This window comes from Schistocerca piceifrons, chromosome 2 (genome assembly GCF_021461385.2).
Source record: "Schistocerca piceifrons isolate TAMUIC-IGC-003096 chromosome 2, iqSchPice1.1, whole genome shotgun sequence".
Classification (NCBI taxonomy): Eukaryota; Metazoa; Arthropoda; class Insecta; order Orthoptera; family Acrididae; genus Schistocerca; species Schistocerca piceifrons.
The window spans coordinates 466,926,373-466,946,929 of record NC_060139.1 but is presented as its reverse complement, the minus strand read 5'-3'; the positions used below and the strand labels follow the sequence as shown (position 1 = coordinate 466,946,929).

The 20,557-nt window shown below is 42.2% G+C and overlaps 1 protein-coding gene across 2 annotated transcripts in view; it reads right to left on the bottom strand.

The window, feature by feature from the left end:
- LOC124777640 (transcription termination factor 5, mitochondrial) overlaps positions 1 to 20,157 on the bottom strand; it is a 46,103-nt gene extending 25,946 nt beyond the window's left edge. For both annotated transcript variants that reach the window (XM_047253115.1, XM_047253116.1), the window contains exon 1: positions 19,771 to 20,157. In XM_047253115.1, coding sequence (XP_047109071.1) covers positions 19,771 to 19,918 — 148 coding nt within the window. In that variant the 5' untranslated portion in view covers positions 19,919 to 20,157. The remainder of the gene's footprint in view (positions 1 to 19,770) is intronic.
- Positions 20,158 to 20,557: the final 400 nt, after the last annotated feature.

Here is a 20,557-nt window from a genome sequence, read left to right as displayed (position 1 = left end):
AATAGTCCTGCACCAACAGGGATGAATGAGCAGGTGCTGTGAATCGTCTCACCATATTTCAGGCCGCTCTCACATTTTCTTGCAGGCATCGCAACATGTCCCAATAGTACCATTGATTAACAGTTTGTCCCTGTGGCATAAATTCATGATGAACTAATCATTCAAAGTCAAATTAAAACTATCAGCATGGGTCTGACATTTGATCTGACCTGAAAAGCTTTTTTTGGTCTTGGAGAACCTACTGTGAATTGGAGAACCTACTGTGAAGATTGAACTTTGGTTTCAACACCACAACCGTAAACTCATGTCTCTCATCACCAGTTATGATTCTCTTAAGGAACACCTTGTTCCCATATGCAAGACCCAAAGCCCTTCACAGATTGTGATGTGAAGGTCTGTCTGGTCTCGACTCATGAGCCGTGGGATTAACTTGGCGGCAAAACAATGCATTCCAAGATGCCGTGTCACGATTTCATGACATGATTCTACTGAAATGTTATATTCTTCAGCAATCTTTCGGACAGTCAGTCTTTGATCGGCATGCACAATGCTGTTGAAGTTCCTGACATGAGTGTCTTTGGTAGACGTCGAAGGGTATCCTAAACAAGGGTCATCTTTAACTTATGTCTGGCCATTTTTAAGCTGCGTGAACTATTCATAACACTGGCTACAGCTTAAGCACTCATCACCGTACGCTTCCTGCATTCTGTTTCTGCAAAGGTTTTCTTGAGTTTCTCACGCAAAAGTTAATGCAGACGTGTTGCTCCTCTAACTCTGCCATCTTGAAATTTGCAAACTGTGCTACATGACATTCTACTCAATACAGCACTGAAGAATAATTAATTGACATACAGCAACTAAACTTCCAGCAGTTAAACATTAAACACAGACGTGTGCAGGCATGCAACAGCATTTCATTCCAACACATCATTGGTACGAAATTACGAATGTTCAGGAAGTTTTTGAACAGACCTTGTATGCAGGAAAATTTTTGCAAAGTTTGGAAGGTAGGGTAGAGATATTAGAGGAAGTAACATTGTAAGTATACATCATGAGTCACATCCATACAGCTCAGTTCGTAAGAGCACTGCCCATGTAAGTTAAGGTTCCTGACTGACACTCAGTTTTAACCTGTCATCAACTTTTAAACAGTATACGTTTTGCTGCTGAGTGAAAGATCTATTCTGTAAACCAAACGTCTCTCCAAACACTATTTCCTGAATTAAATTTCCCAACGATACTCACCCTATCTATAAACTCAAAAAATTTAAATACATTGCAAGGATAAATCTTTGTGAATACCTCAAAAACACCAATCCTGGCAGATAACTTCCCTTACTAGGCATAAGTCATCGAGAAAGGTACTGTATTTCTGAAATACTGGATGGGATGAGACGCAATTGGTCATCCCTCTGCTGTACAGCAAATAAGGTGACAGGCTCAAAGAGTGGACACAAATTGAGAAGTGCATTCATGGCGAGTCCTTGAAAGAGTTGTGTTGCCTACACCATTTTGTAATTACTCTTTAATGCTATATCTGCTTGAAGCAACCAGCTCAGTAACCCAAAATACAAAAGATATGAAGTAACAAGAGATTTTGTATTACAACTTGTTAAAGAGAGGAGAAGAAACAACCAGGAAACATTAAAATGAAAGTCAAAGATGGAAAACTATAAGCTAAATTAACAATTAAAAATTAAACCAATACATCAGTACTACTAGCACAAAACATTCCTTTAGTTACTGAGATGTCCAATTAAAGCATCAATACATTACCAATGAAGAGGTACTCTATGTTTTCCTATATTCTCATGTCTTCATGTTTCAATGTATGCCTATAGCTCAGTGCCAATGACTACTTCAGGATTCTAATAGGCCTAATATTTAGCAACTGTATTCGATTTACAGTATTTTGAATTTCAATGGACTTAAGTGTGCCAGGCAATGGGCAGTCATATACAATGTGTTTTGAATTTGAATAGTAGCATATGTACCAGATGGATAGTTGGAGAAGAAGACCTATTTGATAAGCTTTGAAGAACATATAATTATTTTGTCCAAAATGTCATCACATGGTGTCTTGAAAATCAATAGTTCCACAAATTAAGAAATAAATCATAAAAACAAATACAGCCGGAGAAAACACTAAGCAATTCACACAAAAGATAAGTATGTTTCTACAAGAGTGGTCATGAACAGAACTACAATATGTAAACCAGCAATGCTGCAAACTGTTTGCAACATTTGAACATAGATGATAATGATACTTTTTGAGAGCAGGATGGGAATTTGTGATGTTGGAATGAGTGAATGAGTGGATGATTTGAATGAAGAGTGTGGAGGCATAATTTGTCCGAAGGATGAGCTTTGAAAGATTATAGGATGTCAAATACAGAGATGTGATCATTTTGTTAAGTGTATGTTCATCTACATCCATATTCTGCAAAAAACTGTGGAGTGCACAGCAGATGATACTTCCCATTGTACCACATTTTAGGGTTTCTCCTTACTCCTGTTGTGTCCAGAGTTCAAACACAATGCCTGCTTCAGTGCCTCTGTACATGTTACAGTTAATCTAACCTTGTCTTTACAGTCTTTAAAGGAACAATGGTCTGCAGTACATTCCACATTCTTTACTTAACACTGTCTCTTGAAACTTTGTACGTCAGCTTTTACAGGATAGCTGATGTCTATCTACGAGTACCACCGGTATACATTTTCCAGTATTTCTGTACACTCTCGCATGTGTCAAACATTGTGGTGATTCGTAAGCACGTATGAGTTGACTGATTTCATCTGCGACTTGTTGATACTGTAGTCAAAGGATGTGGCAATAATTTCTAACAACAAATCTGTCATCCAGAAGACAAGCCAATGATGACTGTGACACTGACACGCTGTGCTAAATATTGATATTTGCTGTCATTCTCTTTCACAAGGAAGCAACCATTACAGGACATCAGTTCCTAATTAAGTGCTGATTTCATATAAAAGAAAACAATGTTTTGCTTTGTGCCGCCGATGAGGTCGACACCAGAATCGATCTGAGTATTGTCTTTGAACTAAGCTAAACATTATCTTTGTGCAGTGGCACCATGTTAGTGGTGTGTAAGCCTTGCTTGTGTAAAGAGATGAATAAATGAACTACTGCAAAATAGGAGTGTTGTTTGGTGAAACCGACCCGGACTTCCTCCTCACTGGTGACCCCGAGTTGTCACATCTTCCGTTTTCGCCGTTCTACTGTGTCCGCGGCCTCCACGTTCGATTATTTTCACGCGTATTACATCAACACAACATTCAAACAATGACTTTGGCCCAACGCCTAACGCCAGATTTTGTCATCGACATCCATCGTGTTGCGGGCAAGGTACACCCACCAGGACTGCAACATGATGCCACTCACTCGACTATTACGCCGGACGTTCTCGAGCCTGCAACAATAAGTAAGGTTAGGAGTGTGCAAGACTCCAGCCATCAAACGCCTTTGTTCCCTCCACATGTGCCCTCCCTCATCAACTGTGCAGTTACCTCTTACGGATCTCCGTGCAGTGCAGGACCGATGCCGATTTCTGCAAATGCTTCGTTGGACAACCCACCACCACCAGGACAACGATTTGCTACACCGCAATCTGTGCCGTACCATGCGGATACCTGCCACATGACCGGAACTGCTTCGTTCACAGGTCAACCTCCTCAGCATCCGACCACCCCCGCGCCTGCCTCGGTTCAGCATCGGCACATGCCTTCCTACTTCGACACCTCGGACTGCTACACGAACAATAACTTTTTATCTGTTCCCGACCTCCACCTCCATCCCACTGCTACGCCTCAGTGTTTTGTGCCACAACATTCAGCTTATCCGCACACTGTTTTGAGTGGAGTGACTATGAGCAGTGAACATTCGCACATTCCATACTACGTTCGACATCATTTCCCACACAGTGTTTCTGGACAGCCCGCACCTCTGCAGTCTCCCTGCAACACAGGTGGCCCTGGCTCTGATCAAATGTTGAGCTTTCCGCAGACTAAAACTTGAACTTTTTCTCACCTGTCGCCCACGCGCCGTCTCCAGTCGAGCTTCTGCTACCGTTCTCGGCACCTCATCTGCGTCGCGTCAATTCGAGCACACCCGCAGCGTGTTGAGCTTCCGAAACCGCAATCGACACATTACGGTGTCTCACCCGTGTCGGCCTTCCGTGTTGCGACGGATCGCACTCAACCACAACATGTCACCTTCACACTGCCACCCAAACAGCCGTCGTTGCCACATCCCCTGGAGGCACACTCTCCTGGAATACTACAGCAACAACAGCTCGATTCAGGCAGTGCCCCGACGAACTCAACTCAACCTGTTCTTCCGAACATTGTACAACGTTTACCGACGCTGCCACCGTTTAACCCCAACAGAGCAACAATTTGGTTCAAAATTGTGGACAAAGTGTTCGACCATTACAAACTCGACGAGTCAACCAGGTTTCTGTGCCTCATCACCCACCTGCACGACCAGGAGGACTTGATTGCTGACCTGGTCGACGCCCGGGACTTATCTACCCGGTATACTCTAGCCAAAGAGACAGTTCTACATCGGCTTGCACGCTCAACTGAGGCAACAATACAGCAAGTGCTCCACGTTGAGCAACTAGGCAACGACAAACCTTCCCTGCTCTGGAGACGGCTACATGCCCCGGTCAGTGTCGATCTATTCTCTGAGACAGCTCTCCTCGCCATCTGGTCAGGTAAACTATCACCTCACATCCGCTTTGCTCTGGCTCTGAGGTCTCCCGAACCTGTCGAGCAAAGAATGACGATTGCTGACAAGCTACATGATGCATCACTGCTCCATTTCGTCAGCCACTGCCTACTTGACAAGCCTCAGGTTCAGGCTCATCGCCCTGCGGCCGGACACGGCCCGGGCCGTACTGTGCCGACTGTTCCGCTCACCCTGGGAAGCAGTAAACAAGCAACTGGGACATCACCGGCTCTTCCTGCGGTCACGCCCCCTCCTGCAACCGAACTTGCTGCGGCCACCAAACCTCGGCCACCACCACTGGCAACGAACTTTCCACAGGAAACGCAACCGCACTACCCATACTGTTACCTCCACACACGGTTTGGTGAGGCGGCACGGAACTGCAGACCACCCTGCTACTTCCCAAACACCAATTGCAGGTAGGTTCGGGTGCTGCCTCCTGCGCACAACATGACAGGCACCCCCCCAGTACTCCATTCTGTCTGGGAACGACCGGAAAATTGTGGATGATTTTACATTAAAGACATTTCGTCGGGATACCTTTTCCTAGTGGACACAGGTGCCGATGTTTCACTGCTGCCCACGTCCTTAGAGTCGTCAAACATCTGCCCTCATCATACTTCACTGCAAGCCGTGAATTCCACTAACGTCGTCTCACTCTCCACAAACTCGAGTAGACATTTTTAGTGTGCAAAACTGACAAACCTATATTAGGCATTGACTGCTTGCGACACCACAAACTTTCACCAGACCTAGTGCGAAACACTGTGTTTCACCATCCGTCCAAGACTCACTTCCCCTGTGCTCCGTCGAGCAACCCACCACATGACAATCGGTCTGGGCTCATCTCATTCGTACATGCTTGTCTCTGTCGACGACATTACAAGAGACCATGCGTAAGTGCCTTGTCGAGCTCGAACACGTCGCTCGCCTATGTAAGGAAAATTTCGAGCTCACCCTCCGGCTCCATGAAACACAGCTCCGGCTCTCCGATGCAGCAAAGGAATTACAGACACTACAGCAAGGGCAAAGCAAGGTCAGTAAGTGCGCCGAATCTGCTTGTAATCCCAGCAATCGAGCTTCCGTGTGTTTACCTCCCACTACCCCTCGCAACTGTGCTATCAAGACTGCCATAACGTGTACTGACAGTTCCGCAGGACCACACCCTCCTAACACGGCAGCGTTTGACACTCAGCTGGACACAAGCGTGCATGCGCGATGAGTGTCATGTATTCCCGAACTGACAGCTCCTACCCGGCCCCTCGCGGACAGCACCTCAAACAATGCAACTTTGGCTCCTGTGCGCCGCCATGCAACTGCCTTGTCATCACCAGAGACGCAAGCAATACTGCCATCGGCACTGTCCTTAGCCAGACAGTCGACGGCCAAACTTCGCCTCTGCAGTTCTTCTCGCGCAAGCTCACCAATGCACGACAGAAATATTCCACGTTAGACAGGGAGTTGCTCGTGGTCTACGAAGCGATCAAACATTTTAAGACTAATGCTGAGGGACACCTGTTCTATGTTTTAACAGATCACAAACCCTTCCTTGGCTGCGGCCATTACAAACCCGCCAGCTGACCCGCCTCCTCACAGCTTCAGATATATGGACTTCATATCTCAGTTTACCACCGATGTCGGGCACATAAAGGGTGCTGACAATATAGTTGCTGATTTCCTTTCACGAGTCGTCGCTGTTCATTCACTGTTAGATCTCTCTAAACTGCCTAACCTCCAACCTGCCGACGAGGACATGCAAAACCTGATTTCAGACTCTACCTCTTCACTACACTTCGTCCGCACCACCTTCCCTGGCATTTCTGGTGGGATCTGGTGCGACGACAGTACGGGCACATTACCCCCCCTCATCCCAGCCACTCTCCGTCGAGCTGTCTTCAACGCACTGCACACTGAATAATTTAGCCCACACCAGTGTTCGTGCGTCCGCCCACCTCGTAGCGGAGCGCTTTGTATGGAGAAATGTCAACAAGGACTGCCAGCAATGGGCATGCTCCTGCGTCACATGCCAATGCTGCAAAGTACACAAGCACACTTCACCCCCCCTTGGTGCCTTTTCGATCCCTCCTGGGCGTTTCCAGCATATTCATATTGACATTGTCAGCCCCCCCCCCCCCCCACTAACGGTTTTCGTTATGTTCTCTAGTCTATCGACCGAACAACTCGCTGGGTCGAGGCTGTCCCCCTCCCCAATATCACGGCAGAAACTGTTGTTCGAGCTTTCGTCGAGTCATGGGTATCGCGTTTCGGATGTCCAGCTATCATCACCACTGACCAGGGCAGACAATTTGAGTCGGCCCTGTTCAACGAGATTTGCAACATTTGCAGCATCTGGCGCATCCATACCACAGCATATCACCCGCAAAATAACGGGCTAGTTGAGTGCTAGCACCGCACTTTCAAGGTGACTTTTTGATGCCACGACTCTATGGACGGAGGCCCTTTCCCTTGTGCTACTCAGCATTCGTGCGATCTATAAGGACGAGCTCAACGGCACAATAGCCGAGTTCGTATAGTGCCAGAACATTGTTCTCCCTGGCGAACTTGTGAGCCCTTCCGCTTCTCTCCCTCAGTCTGACTTACCTTCCTTTGTGGACCGCGTCAGACGCCACTTCATGAACCTCCACATCCCTCCGTCCGCCTGCCATTCCCGCCCTAAGGTTCACGTCCCGTAGTCTCTGGACAATTGCGAGTACGTCATGCTCCGAGATGACACTGTCCGTGCTCCCTCCAACCTCCATACAGTGGCCCGTACTGAGTTCTCCAGCACTCATCTAACACCTATGACATCCAGATAAAAGATTCCACTGTTACAATCTCTCTCAACAGACTCAAGCCCGCTCCTGTCGAGCCCGCTTCTACCCCCCTTCAGGCCATGACCACGCCACTCACTGTTGTGGCTCATGACGCTCCGACCACTCCCTCCACGTCGGACTTACACACTCGGTCCTGACTGAGTGACTTCCAGCTCCAATCATCGAGCTCTTCTGCGACCTCGCCCTGTACTCTGGTCTCACGCACTCCATCGAGTGACCACATGCTCCCCATGTCGAGCTTACCTACAATCACACCCTCGCCGCCGGGCCCTTCGGCGGTCCCTTCGACCTCTCCCCCGTCGCCTGCCTCGCTCTGTCGAGGTTTCTCACGCCCACCTATCTTGAACGTGCCCTCGCTCGAGGTGTTTGTGCTGGACATAATCCACGACATCTCTATAATACTATGTGATGATACACTGGTCATTGTGTTTTTCCCTTCATCCGGTGCTCATGACACAACCTCCGCCATTCCCTGCCACCTGGTGAAATCTGTTCCCCTCTCACCCAATGTCGACCCGGACATGCTTCGTGTATTCGCCACACCCTCCGGAGACATTGTCGTCGTCGTTCCATTCCACCCGCAAACCGCGGGCCCACCTGTCACCGCACGACCAGCACGACGCCCGGCACGCTTCAACGACTTCCAGGTTCGGTGGCTGAATCTTCCTTCACAACATCTACTGACACAGCTCCCCAACGACGCTGTCGAGCTGACCGTGGTCTGGCTCCTGTGGACCACCCCTGCCAACGCCACAGTCAACCCCCCCCCCCCCCCCCCCCCCGGCCTCTCAAGAGTACTCCGTGGCGCCGATGAGGTCGACACCAGAATCGATCTGAGTATCGTCTTTGAACTAAACTAAACATTATCTTTGTGCAGTGCGCCATGTTAGTGCTGTGTAAGCCTTGCTTGTGAAAAGAGGTGAATAAATGAACTACTGTAAAACGGGAGTGTTGTTTGGTGAAACCGACCCGAACTTCCTCCTCAGCTTTAATCGAGGTGCCTACAGCGAATTGTGTGTCAGTTCTTCATAGTGATCATAGTATATGTTTACGGCATTTTATTCCATACAATCAAGTTTTCAAATTTATGAGTTTTCTCTGAGCAATTGCAACTCAATGGCTTAGTTTCACATGTGTGGCAGTCATGTCTGCTACCAAAGCAGTAGCTACAAGAGCCACACTGTGTCGACACTACACAGCCAACACAACTAGTTGGCAGCACATCATGTATCAGCACGATGTCATCAGCGCTGTCCCACCATGAATCAGCTGACAACTACTCTTCCAGAAGCATTTTGTCCACAGTGAGGATGTGTATGGCAGTCTTAGGGCTGAAAGAAGAGTGTGTTATAGTACGGACTATCCTTTTAGGTATGCTGGAGAAGATAGCAAAATGCTCAAAACCATACACCTCAGGAACATCAACAGTGGGCACAAAACCTCATATCATTAGTGATAATAGACGAAGCCAAACAGGGAAACATGAAATGGTGATATTTATCAAACTTAAAACAGGGGAAAAAAAAACGTTCTCAACAGTAAGAGATCCACAGGAAGAGAAACTAAATATATATCATTCGACTAAGAATATTTTAATAGTAGACATTCCCACCATGGAAGATGGCAAAAAATTAATTAAAAAGAATCAGAAACTGAAGACATAAATACTCTGTGACAAACATAGAAGATAAAATCATTGGTCAGTATGTGTGACGGTCTTATCAAGATATATAATGAGGAGTTCATGGTGAACATATATGAGCAAAATCTTAATAGAGAAATTAACTGTGATAATTTTGGTAAGGAATTCACTCTCAAATAAAAATAAAAGGAAACTGTCTTCAAGGAAAAGTCATAGTACATGGGGCATAAGGATCTCCAGGTATGAGGAAAAGACTGATAAGAGAGCAAAGAAAGCTATACGTAATGTTCTCTGCAGTATCTGTTTAAGATTACTTGTCACTAACTAGATGCCTCAACTGATTTTGCTTAAGACACATCTACAAGTTCCATAATTTAGATACGAGCAATTGTGGGCAATGTAGGGAACATTAAGTCAGTATTTCTAACTAATGAGTAAACTACATGGGGGGGCTGTGCTGAAAAATAATGCCTCCATTTCTCTATGTGAGAATACTCAGAGTTTTTAATATAAAACAAACATTATTAACATTCTACATCTTCATTCTTCATGTCAACATATTTGCAGCTCTCTGCCACAGGAGGGCTCAGATCTGGTGGTGTGTAACTTAACTATGTTGGTTTGTGAGAGACATTGCGCTGTAAACAAGTTTCAAAGAGTTCATCCGTACATGGAGCATCATCTCCTTCAGCATGAAATGCCAGACCATACATGAGCACCGTGTGACATCTGCAACAATCCACTGTCTTCAGTTCACTGTCATCAAACATCCTCTATACAGTCCCGGCTTGGCCCCATCCGATTTTTATCCACTTCCAAAACTTAAAGAACATCTTTGAGGACTTGACTTTGACAGTGATGAAGTGGTGCAAGCAGAGGTGAGGTTGTGGTTCCCACAAAGTCAAACATTTTACAGTGGTGGTACCAACAAACTGGTCTCTCGTTGGGAGAAATATGTTCATCAACGACGTGACTATGTTCAGAAATAAATATGTAAACATGATGAATAAAGGTAGAGAATCATAATACAGTTTGTTTTATTTAAAAAGCTTCAAGAATTTTTACATAGAATATCTGAGGCATCAGTTTTCAGCATGCCCTCATATACAAAGAAATTACTCTCCTTACATCCATCTCATCTAAATAATTAAGGGACAGAGTGGGCACTGAAAAACTTTAAATGCTTAATTAGAGTGTGATGTTTGCCATTTAAATCTAGACAAACAGCACTGCTACTATATCTTCCCCCACAGCCAATGATAAATAGCTGAAATGTGAAGTGAAAAGCGCTGAGATATTTAACGAGTCATGGAATGTATATCGGAAAGACAAACGAAAGACAGAAGAATGCCCATAGGAGGGACAGTGTTCATTGCAGTTGATGAAAGTAATGTCTCTATTGAGGTCGAAGTTGAGTGTGATGGTGAAGTTATGTGGTTGCTTATAACAGGAGTAGGTGAAACCAAATTAATTGTTGGATGTTTTTACTGGCCATCCAATCCCAATGTGAAAGTTCTAGAGTCATTCAAAGAAAGTCTACTGTCAGTGATGCACAAATATCCGGAACATGCAATACTAGTTGGAGGCAACTTTAACCTACTGAGTGTAGACTGGACATCTATGGATTCATTGCAGAGTGTACAGATAGACAGTTGTGAGAGTACTTCTGAATACATTTTCTGAAAACTGTCTTGAGCAACTAGTTTGGCAGGCCACATACAATGAAAATATCTTAGACCTTGTAGCTACGAATAGGGTGGACTTTACAGACTACGTCAGCACAGAAACGAGGATTAGTATTCATGATGCCATTATAAAACTATGGTTACGAAAGTTAACAAATCAGCCAAGAGGGCTAGGAGAGTTTCTTCTAGAAAGAGCAGATAAGCAGCTGTTATCATCTCAATAAGACAGTGAATTTAAATCATTTAGTTCAGGTAAGGCCACTGTTACACCATCATATTTCTTTGTCAAATCTTGCCTTTGGTCAAAGAAATATGATCAAATCTGGAGGCTCACCATAGATTTGATCATAAAAGTAATTTGTCTTCTGTTCACTGTTTTTAATAACCTTGTAGGCTGCAGGTGACTTCACATCCACTACCACAGCTACAGCCATCCACCTCTACATCTGGAAAATCCAGGCAGCTTTTCAGCAAGCCAGAATTGAAGAGATGGTCACACTCTAAACTAAAAATAAAAATAAAAAAATAAAAAATGTCTTCACTCTCCATTTTAATTTCCCTATTTCTGAACTCTGGATGCACAAGTTAAAAAGCACTTCATCTGTTTCCTGCTTTTTATTAATTTTGTAGTTGCTGGAACACCAATTCTATTAACTAAATTTTTCCAGAATAAAAATATTTCTTATTGCCCATACGGAGTGCTACACATTTATTTACCTTCATATATTCTCCCTCAAGTGCTTTACAAATTGCTTCACATGTATCTGCAATTATTTTGTTCACGTGCAATGTGGTATTCGAGTGCTACTACAGTAGCTCTCTCCTGTATCAAGAAATCATGTCACAGTGAGCATGTCTTTCTTTGTCAAAGAAATATGATATTGTAATACTGGCCTAAGATAGGAGCAGAGGAATTACAGGCAAAGTTTAAACAGATTGTAAATCGTGGTCTGGAGAGTTATCTGCCTATAAGTGGATTAAGGATGGAAAAGGCCCAACGTGGCTTAATAATTAAATCTGGAAAATGCTGAGGAAGCAGAGGCTGTTGCACTCTCAGTTCAAACGAGAAGCACAAACAACAAGAAGCGAAGGCTAGTGGAGATTCATGCATCTGTGAAAAGATCTATGGGTAAAATGTACAACAGCTACCACTATGATACCTTAGTGAAACATCTGGCCAAGAACATGAGAAAATTCTGATCCTACACAGAATCACGAGATAGATCTAAAGCTTCCATCCAGTCCCTCATTGACCAGTCTGGCGTGGCAGTTGAAGATAGCAAACTGAAAGCCAAAGTTTTAAATTTCGTGTTCAAGACATCCTTCTCGCAGGAGAACCGTACAAATATATCATCATTTGACCATTGGACAGACGCTGATATGGACAACATAGTAATAAGCAGCCCTGGTGCAGAGAAACAACTGAAAGATTTGAAAGCAATGAATCACCAGGTCCGGATGGAACTCCAATTACGAAGAGTACTCTGTGGCACCGGCCACTTACCTAGCTTGCATTTATTGCGAATCTCTTGCCTAGCATGAAGTCCCTAGCGGCTGTAAAAAGTGCAGGTAACTCTTGTATGTAAGAAGGGTGAAAGAATGGACCCACAAAATTACAGCCAATATCCCTAACTTCAGTTTGCTGTAGAATCCTTTAACATATTCTCAGTTCAAATACAATAAATTTTCTTGAGACCGAGACCCTTTCATCCATGAATCAGCACGGTTTCAGAAGGCATCGCTTGTGCAAAACTCGGCTTGCTGTTTTGGCACATGATATATTGCAAAGAGCAACAGGAAGAGCCCATATTTCTAATTTCCAGAAAGTGCTGATGTAGTGCCCCACTGCAGGCTGTTAATGAAAATTATGAGCATATGGAATAGGTTCTCAGATATGTGAGTGGCTCAAAGACTTTTCAAGTTACAGAACCCAGCATATCGTCCTCAACGGTAAGTCACTATCAGAGACAAGGGTATTGTCATGAGTCACCCATGGAAGTGTCATAGAACCACTGTTGTTCTCTATATTCATAAATGATTTGGCGGACAGGGTGAGCAGCAATCTGAGGTTGTTGGCTGATGATGCTGTAGTGTATGGTGCGTGTCGAAGTTGAGTGACTGTAGGAGGATACAAGATGACTTAGACAAAATTTCTAGTTGGTGCGATGAATGGTAGCTAGCTCTAAATGTGGAAAAATGCAAGTTAATGTGGATGATAAGCAAAAACAAACCTGTAATTTTTTGGATACAGGATTATTACTGTCCTGCTTGACACTGTCATGTTGTTTAAATAGCTGGGCATAACACTGCAAAGCAATATGAGCATGTGAGAATTGTGGCTGGAAAGGCAAACGGTTAATTTCAGTATATTGGGAGAATTTTAGGAAAGTGTGGTTCCTCTATTAAGCGGACTGCATATGGGACACTGGTGTGACCTATTCTTGAGTACGTCTCAAATGTTTGGGATCCGCATCAGATTGGATTAAAGGATGACATCAAAGCAATTCAGAGGTGGGCTGCTAGATTTGTAACTGGTTAGTTTCGAACAACATGTACGTGATACAGAGATGCTTCATCAACGCAACTAGGAATCCCTGGAGGGAAGGCGACATTCTTTTCGAGGAAGACTATGGAGAATGTTTAGAGAACTGGCATTTGAAGCTGACTCCCAAACGATTCTACTGCTGGCAACACACATTGTGCATACTGACCACGAAGATAAGATACAAGAAATTAGGACTCATATGGAGGCATGTAGACAGTCATTCTATTCATGAGTGGAACTGGAAAGGAAATGACTAGTAATGGTACAGGGTACCCTCCGCCACGCGCCATACAATGGCTTGCAGAGAGTGAATGTAAATGTAAGTGTAGAAACATAGATGGCTATCAGCTCTAAAACAGAAAATGGAGTTTCATTCCAGGAGCTTAAGACACGAGGGACAACCCTTAGCAATTTTATGATAACTGTAAATGAAATGTTCCATTTGTTTAGACTTTTTTTTTTTTTTTTTTTTGGTCATCAGTCTATTGACTGGTTTGATGCGGCCCGCTACAAATTCCTTTCCTGTGCTAACCTCTTCATCTCAGAGTAGCACTTGCAACCTACGTCCTCAATTATTTGCTTGACGTATTCCAATCTCTGTCTTCCTCTACAGTTTTTGCCCTCTACAGCTCCCTCTAGTACCATGGAAGTCATTCCCTCATGTCTTAGCAGATGTCCTATCATCCTGTCCCTTCTCCTTTATCAGTGTTTTCCACATATTCCTTTCCTCTCCGATGCTGCGTAGAACCTCCTCATTCCTTACCTTATCAGTCCGCCTAATTTTCAACATTCGTCTATAGCACCACATCTCAAATGCTTCGATTCTCTTCTGTTCCGGTTTTCCCTAAGTCCATGTTTCACTACCATACAATTCTGTACTCCAGACGTACATCCTCAGAAATTTCTTCCTCAAATTAAGGACGGTATTTGATATTAGTAGACTTCTCTTGGCCAGAAATGGCTTTTTTGCCATAGCGAGTCTGCTTTTGATGTTCTCCTTGCTCTGTCCGTCATTGGTTATTTTACTTCCTAGGTAGCAGAATTCCTGAACTTCATTGACTTCGTGACCATCAATCCTGATGTTAAGTTTCTCGCTGTTCTCATTTCTACTACTTCTCATTACCTTCGTCTTTCTCCGATTTACTCTCGCACCATACTGTGTACTCATTAGACTGTTCATTCCGTTCAGCAGATCATTTAATTCTTCTTCACTTTCACTCAGGATAGCAAAGTCATCAGCGAATCGTATCATTGATATCCTTTCACCTTGTATTTTAATTCCACTCCTGAACCTTTCTTTTATTTCCATCATTGCTTCCTCGATGTACAGATTGAAGAGTAGGGGCGAAAGGCTACAGTCTTGTCTTACACCCTTCTTAATACGAGCACTTCGTTCTTGATCGTCCACTCTTATTATTCCCTCTTGCTTGTTGTACATATTGTATATGACCCGTCTCTCCCTATAGCTTACCCCTACTTTTTTCAGAATCTCGAACAGCTTGCTCCATTTTATATTGTCGAACGCTTTTTCCAGGTCGACAAATCCTATGAAAGTGTCTTGATTTTTCTTTAGCCTTGCTTCCATTATTAGCCGTAACGTCAGAATTAACTCTCTCGTCCCTTTACTTTTCCTAAAGCCAAACTGATCCTCACCTAGCGCATTCTCAATTTTCTTTTCCATTCTTCTGTATATTATTCTTGTAAGCAATTTCGATGCATGAGCTGTTAAGCTGATTGTGTGATAATTCTCGCACTTGTCAGCTCTTGCCATCTTCGGAATTGTAAGGATTATGCTTTTCCGAAAGTCAGATGGTATATCGCCAGACTCATATATTCTACACACCAACGTGAATAGTCGTTTTGTTGCCACGTCCCCCAATGATTTTAGAAATTCTGATGGAATGTTATCTATCCCTTCTGCCTTATTTGACCGTAAGTCCTCCAAAGCTCTTTTAAATTCTAATACTGGATCCCCTATCTCTTCTAAATCGACTCCTGTTTCTTCTTCTATCACATCAGACAAATCTTCACCCTCATAGAGGCTTTCAATGTATTCTGTCCACCTATTTGCTCTCTCCTCTGCATTTAACAGTGGAATTCCTGTTGCACTCTTAATGTTACCACCATTGCTTTTAATGATGTCACCAAAGGTTGTTTTGACTTTCCCGTATGCTGAGTCTGTCCTTCCGACAATCATATCTTTTTCGATGTCTTCACATTTTTCCTGCAGCCATTTCGTCTTAGCTTCCCTGCACTTCCTATTTATTTCATTCCTCAGCGACTTGTATTTCTGTATTCCTGATTTTCCTGGAACATGTTTGTACTTCCTCCTTTCATCAATCAACTGAAGTATTTCGTCTGTTACCCATGGTTTCTTCGCAGCCACCTTCTTTGTACCTATGTTTTCCTTCCCAACTTCTGTGATGGCCCTTTTTAGAGATGTCCATTCCTCTTCAACTGTACTGCCTACTGCGCTATTCCTTATTGCTGTATCTATAGCGTTAGAGAACTTCAAACGTATCTCATCATTCCTTAGTACTTCCATATCCCACTTCTTTGCGTATTGATTCTTCCTGACTAATGTCTTGAACTTCAGCCTACTCTTCATCACTACTATATTGTGATCTGAGTCTATATCTGCTCCTGGGTACGCCTTACAGTCCAGTATCTGAGTTCGGAATCTCTGTCTGACCATGATGTAATCTAATTGAAATCTTCCCGTATCTCCTGGCCTTTTCCAAGTATACCTCCTCCTCTTGTGATTCTTGAACAGGGTATTCGCTATTACTAGCTGAAACTTGTTACAGAACTCAATTAGTCTTTCTCCTCTTCCATTCCTTGTTTAGACTAATGGAATTGTATAATCTGTAATGTAGCACTGAGACCTCTAGTGTGTGTGGGAAATCCCAAAATGAGATTTAATTTTTTCCCAATTCCAAAATTAGTATGTGGAATTCAGTTGAAAGCAATGTATCAATCAACTGGCCTACTTAAACACAATGAAGTAATTAGTTAAATGTGCAAAAGAAGAGAGGAAGATTTGATTTGGGACCAGGTTACGCTCAGTTTGTGGCTTTTGATAATAACAGTTTCTTTTCATACCCATCGCTAATCATACAGCCATGAACTGCACAGCTGAATGTGACCCACAGTGCTGCAGAAGTTGCAAAAGCGAAAATACAATGTGATCTGTCTGCAGGAGTCATATTCAGTGCAAGGATGAAGCCCTTACACGACTGTAACACGTCAAATGATAACAGGAAGTAGAAGTACAGTGGGGTCACTAATAATTCCCAACAGGAGGTTAAAGATCACAAAAATCACTCAGATGTGTGATTAACATACCAGTGTTTTAGAAATTATCACTGTGAATACACACTGATTTCTTGTTAGACTGTACTAACATTATAATGAGATAACATCAACCAATTATGAAAAATTAAATCACATAAGTCAAGTGTTCTATGCTGAGCCTACTGTAATCAGTAGTAATTCTGTGTTGTAACAGTGGAACACCAGAGGAATGATCAGGGAAGGAAATATACATTATATGCAATTAATGAGATGAAAAATGAGCATATACTGAGATATGTGAAAGATATAATGAGCATTTGGTAACCTATGGTGCTCCTCATTCTTCAGAAGAATGTGGGATCTGGGCTGCCCAATAATGTTGTACTACTGCTTATTGGGTTATTCTAAAGACTGGGAGGAGACGCTAACAAAGATAAGGCAGAGGGATGTCTCAAGGATTGTGAATGTGGTTCTGAATCTAGGATGCTAACTTAGAACCACTGCTGAAATGTTACAAAATAGGTAAGAACTGACAAGAGCTATAACATACTCACCACATTTCTTGTTACTTTTAGTGCATGCTAGCAGTTAAGATTCAATAGAAAATAATCGTGATAAATGCCCTGAAATAATACATGAATGCACAAAATGTGTGATTCCTGGTAGCACAACAAAATCAAAGTATATTGAGCTTACAGGAAGACATATGTCCATAAATCAGACACCATTTAAGTGGGCACCTGAATGAACAGACATTCTAAGTCTACATAAAATGTGAAACAAGATGAAGGTATTGTATCATGGATAAATTTACTCATGTGGGACAAAGGAAGTCTTGTATGCCTCTCAACTTAATCACATTCAGTGCACTTCACCTAAGGTATGTAAGCTCTTTGGAATTACTCCTAAAAGAGTTGTCATATACTGGTTCCAGAAAACAGTGCAGAAAGGCACAATAAATTCTCAGGGAACTATGAATGAATTCAATAGAAATAAAGAATTTAATATTTGCAGGATGGTAGCAGTGCTCTAATTCCAAGAGTAAAGTAGGCCTATAGGTTTGTTTCTCATGTAGCAAGAACTTTCAATCAACATGCTTCATGCCAAGTAGGGGTCTGACCCAAAACCTCTCTGTATGTAATAACAAGCTGTCACTATACCAAAATGGGCACACCACATTATATTCTATGGAAATTAACACAATCATAGCGGCAGGTTTTCAGATGCAACAACACTAAGACATAATAATAGTAGAAGAAGACTTTGGAACTCTTACATCTTCTAGCCAATGCAGTATTAGAAAAAATGAGGTATAACTGTAGTTGACAGTTAGCACAGCAAGGATGAGGAAGGCCAACAGCCAAGCCGAAGAAATGAGAAAGAAGTTCAACAACTCTATGGTCACCTGTTCACAGAATAAGGGTTATGTTGTCCAATTTGAGAAACAATACTGTCACCTATGCCCAATTAGCCTATATATTTGAGGTAAGAGTAGGTCATACATTAAATGAACTCTATAGTTGGGTTGAGGGAGGGGAAGGCTGAACTTGATGTTTAGTATAATTCAACACAGCAACAAATCAATTAGACAACAATACTTGAAACAAACAGGGAACAGAAATTTTATTGTAAATTAACGTATAATATTTAAAAGTATTGATAGAACTCCATACTTATGCATGCAGACTAGGCATCGCATTCTAGAGGATGGATATATATTTTTCTTTTTTTTAAACTTATATGTCAGACTCACATCATTGAAATGCTGTCATTACTGGTTTCAACTGATTACCAAAGCATATGATCTTTTTAAAAAGAAAGAAAAAGGTTGGGACCATCAAATACCAGAAAAATTAATATTACATATCAAACTAACTATGGGAGGTAGTATGTTATATTATCCACATAAAATAACTGCTCAGATAATCAGAACACAAGACAACAATGAGAGGAAACACCTGTAACCACACTAATTGCAGCAAAGATACTTTTGTGTAATCACTGATGCATTTGCTCATCCACTGTGGTTAAGTAGATTAGTGCCGTCGCCACATAACTTTGATACATTACTATTGTACCTATATAAGTTACATATAGTAACATGTCAACATTACCAGCCCAGGAACTTGCTGTCTGCATCATAAGTCTCTTCCCATTCGCTACTCACTGATAAAGTCACTGTTTCTAATTCTTTGACACAATAATTTTTGTTCCATTACCTGACTCGCTAAAGTTACACAATACACAGATCAACATAACTCTGTCTTCAATCAGTACTATATGACAGAAAACAGTAGTCAATATTCCCAGCCTGCATAACCTTAGACTCCAGATGTTTTCTGGAGATTAAGATGTCTACTGCTGGTGGTCTATAAACTGTCAATATTACTAGTTTGTGTGTTTCCATATGCACTACTATGTCACAGTAGACTTGTTTAACGCAATGGTTAGTAACTTGAAGGGCCTGAGACTTAATTTACGTTGGCTTGTATCTATCAAGACCAATTTCTTTGAAATCTGGGGACCTTATTGCGTCATAGTACAACACATCTGATGCACATATAGGAATCTGAAACACGAAATCTGTTGCCTCTTACATAGGAAACTGTTTTCATTAACAAATAAAGGCTAAAAAGAAACCTAAGTAATAAAATGGTAACATTTACAACGAACTTAAAAACAGGCATATGGGTATTATGTGTGACAAACTGTAGATGACTTTTAGTTTCATATTAAGTAGCTACTGAACAAGATATCCCACACAAAAGAAGGCCAAAAGGCTGACAGCAAATAAGTTCAAATAAGCTAGGCAACCTACGTATATAAATGCGAGTGACTAGTTGATATTCAAATTGATACATCACAACACACATGAAACTGCTCCATTGTTCAAGATTCCTTTTAAAAAATGCTACAAATATTATCGGTTGAGCTGGGGCACAGTAATGAAGCTGAACTCACTTCTTTAAATGTTACTATTCACTGTTAATGACATTACATACAAAAATATTTATACGTACCCAAAATATTTTTAAGGGCGTTGATTCTCCCTTCGACTCTGTAATATCTTGAGTGAAATATATTGAGTTTAGACCTTCCTTTGCCATGTAAAGATAAAACAAACAAAGCGGCGTTCATTGGCACAGGATTACGGTTTAATGCCATCATTTTTTAAATGCCTCAGAAATTATTACGAATTTCTGTAAAGATAGTAACTATACACCTTTCACATAACGAAATTCGCATCCACTGAACACGGTTCCCTAAAATCTTGGAATGAGCCTCTGCGTTGTCTCTTAACTGTCATAACAACAACCGGAGACCGAAACAGAAACAACGCTTCGCATTTCCTCGATTGTTTACCCTTACTGTTTAGTGTTTACGATTCTACAACGTGAAACAGAACTAACTTCTTTGGGGAGAATCAAACTCAAAGATACTCTAGGAAACATTCAGAACATTGTTGCGAACGGTTAAACACATCGTTGCAGTCATGCGAAATTGCAGATTTTTACTCAAAATTATTGAAGAACATATGCAAAATGTTAAATAAAATGCAAAAATTAGTGACTAGTAGTATTAGTAACAATAATAGGAAATCTTATACTTTAGACCGTTAATAATCGCAGTGTAGAGTTGTGGTCATAGTCGTAGTAGTAGCTCAGTTTAACATTAGTATCTGACTGTAGTAGTAATCTTTGTGGCAATAATATATAACGCTCAGGACACTGAAAAGTTCATGCTATGGGCACTTACACCATGGACGATCACAGGCAGGATTAGCAGACGTATTTCTCTTTATATTCA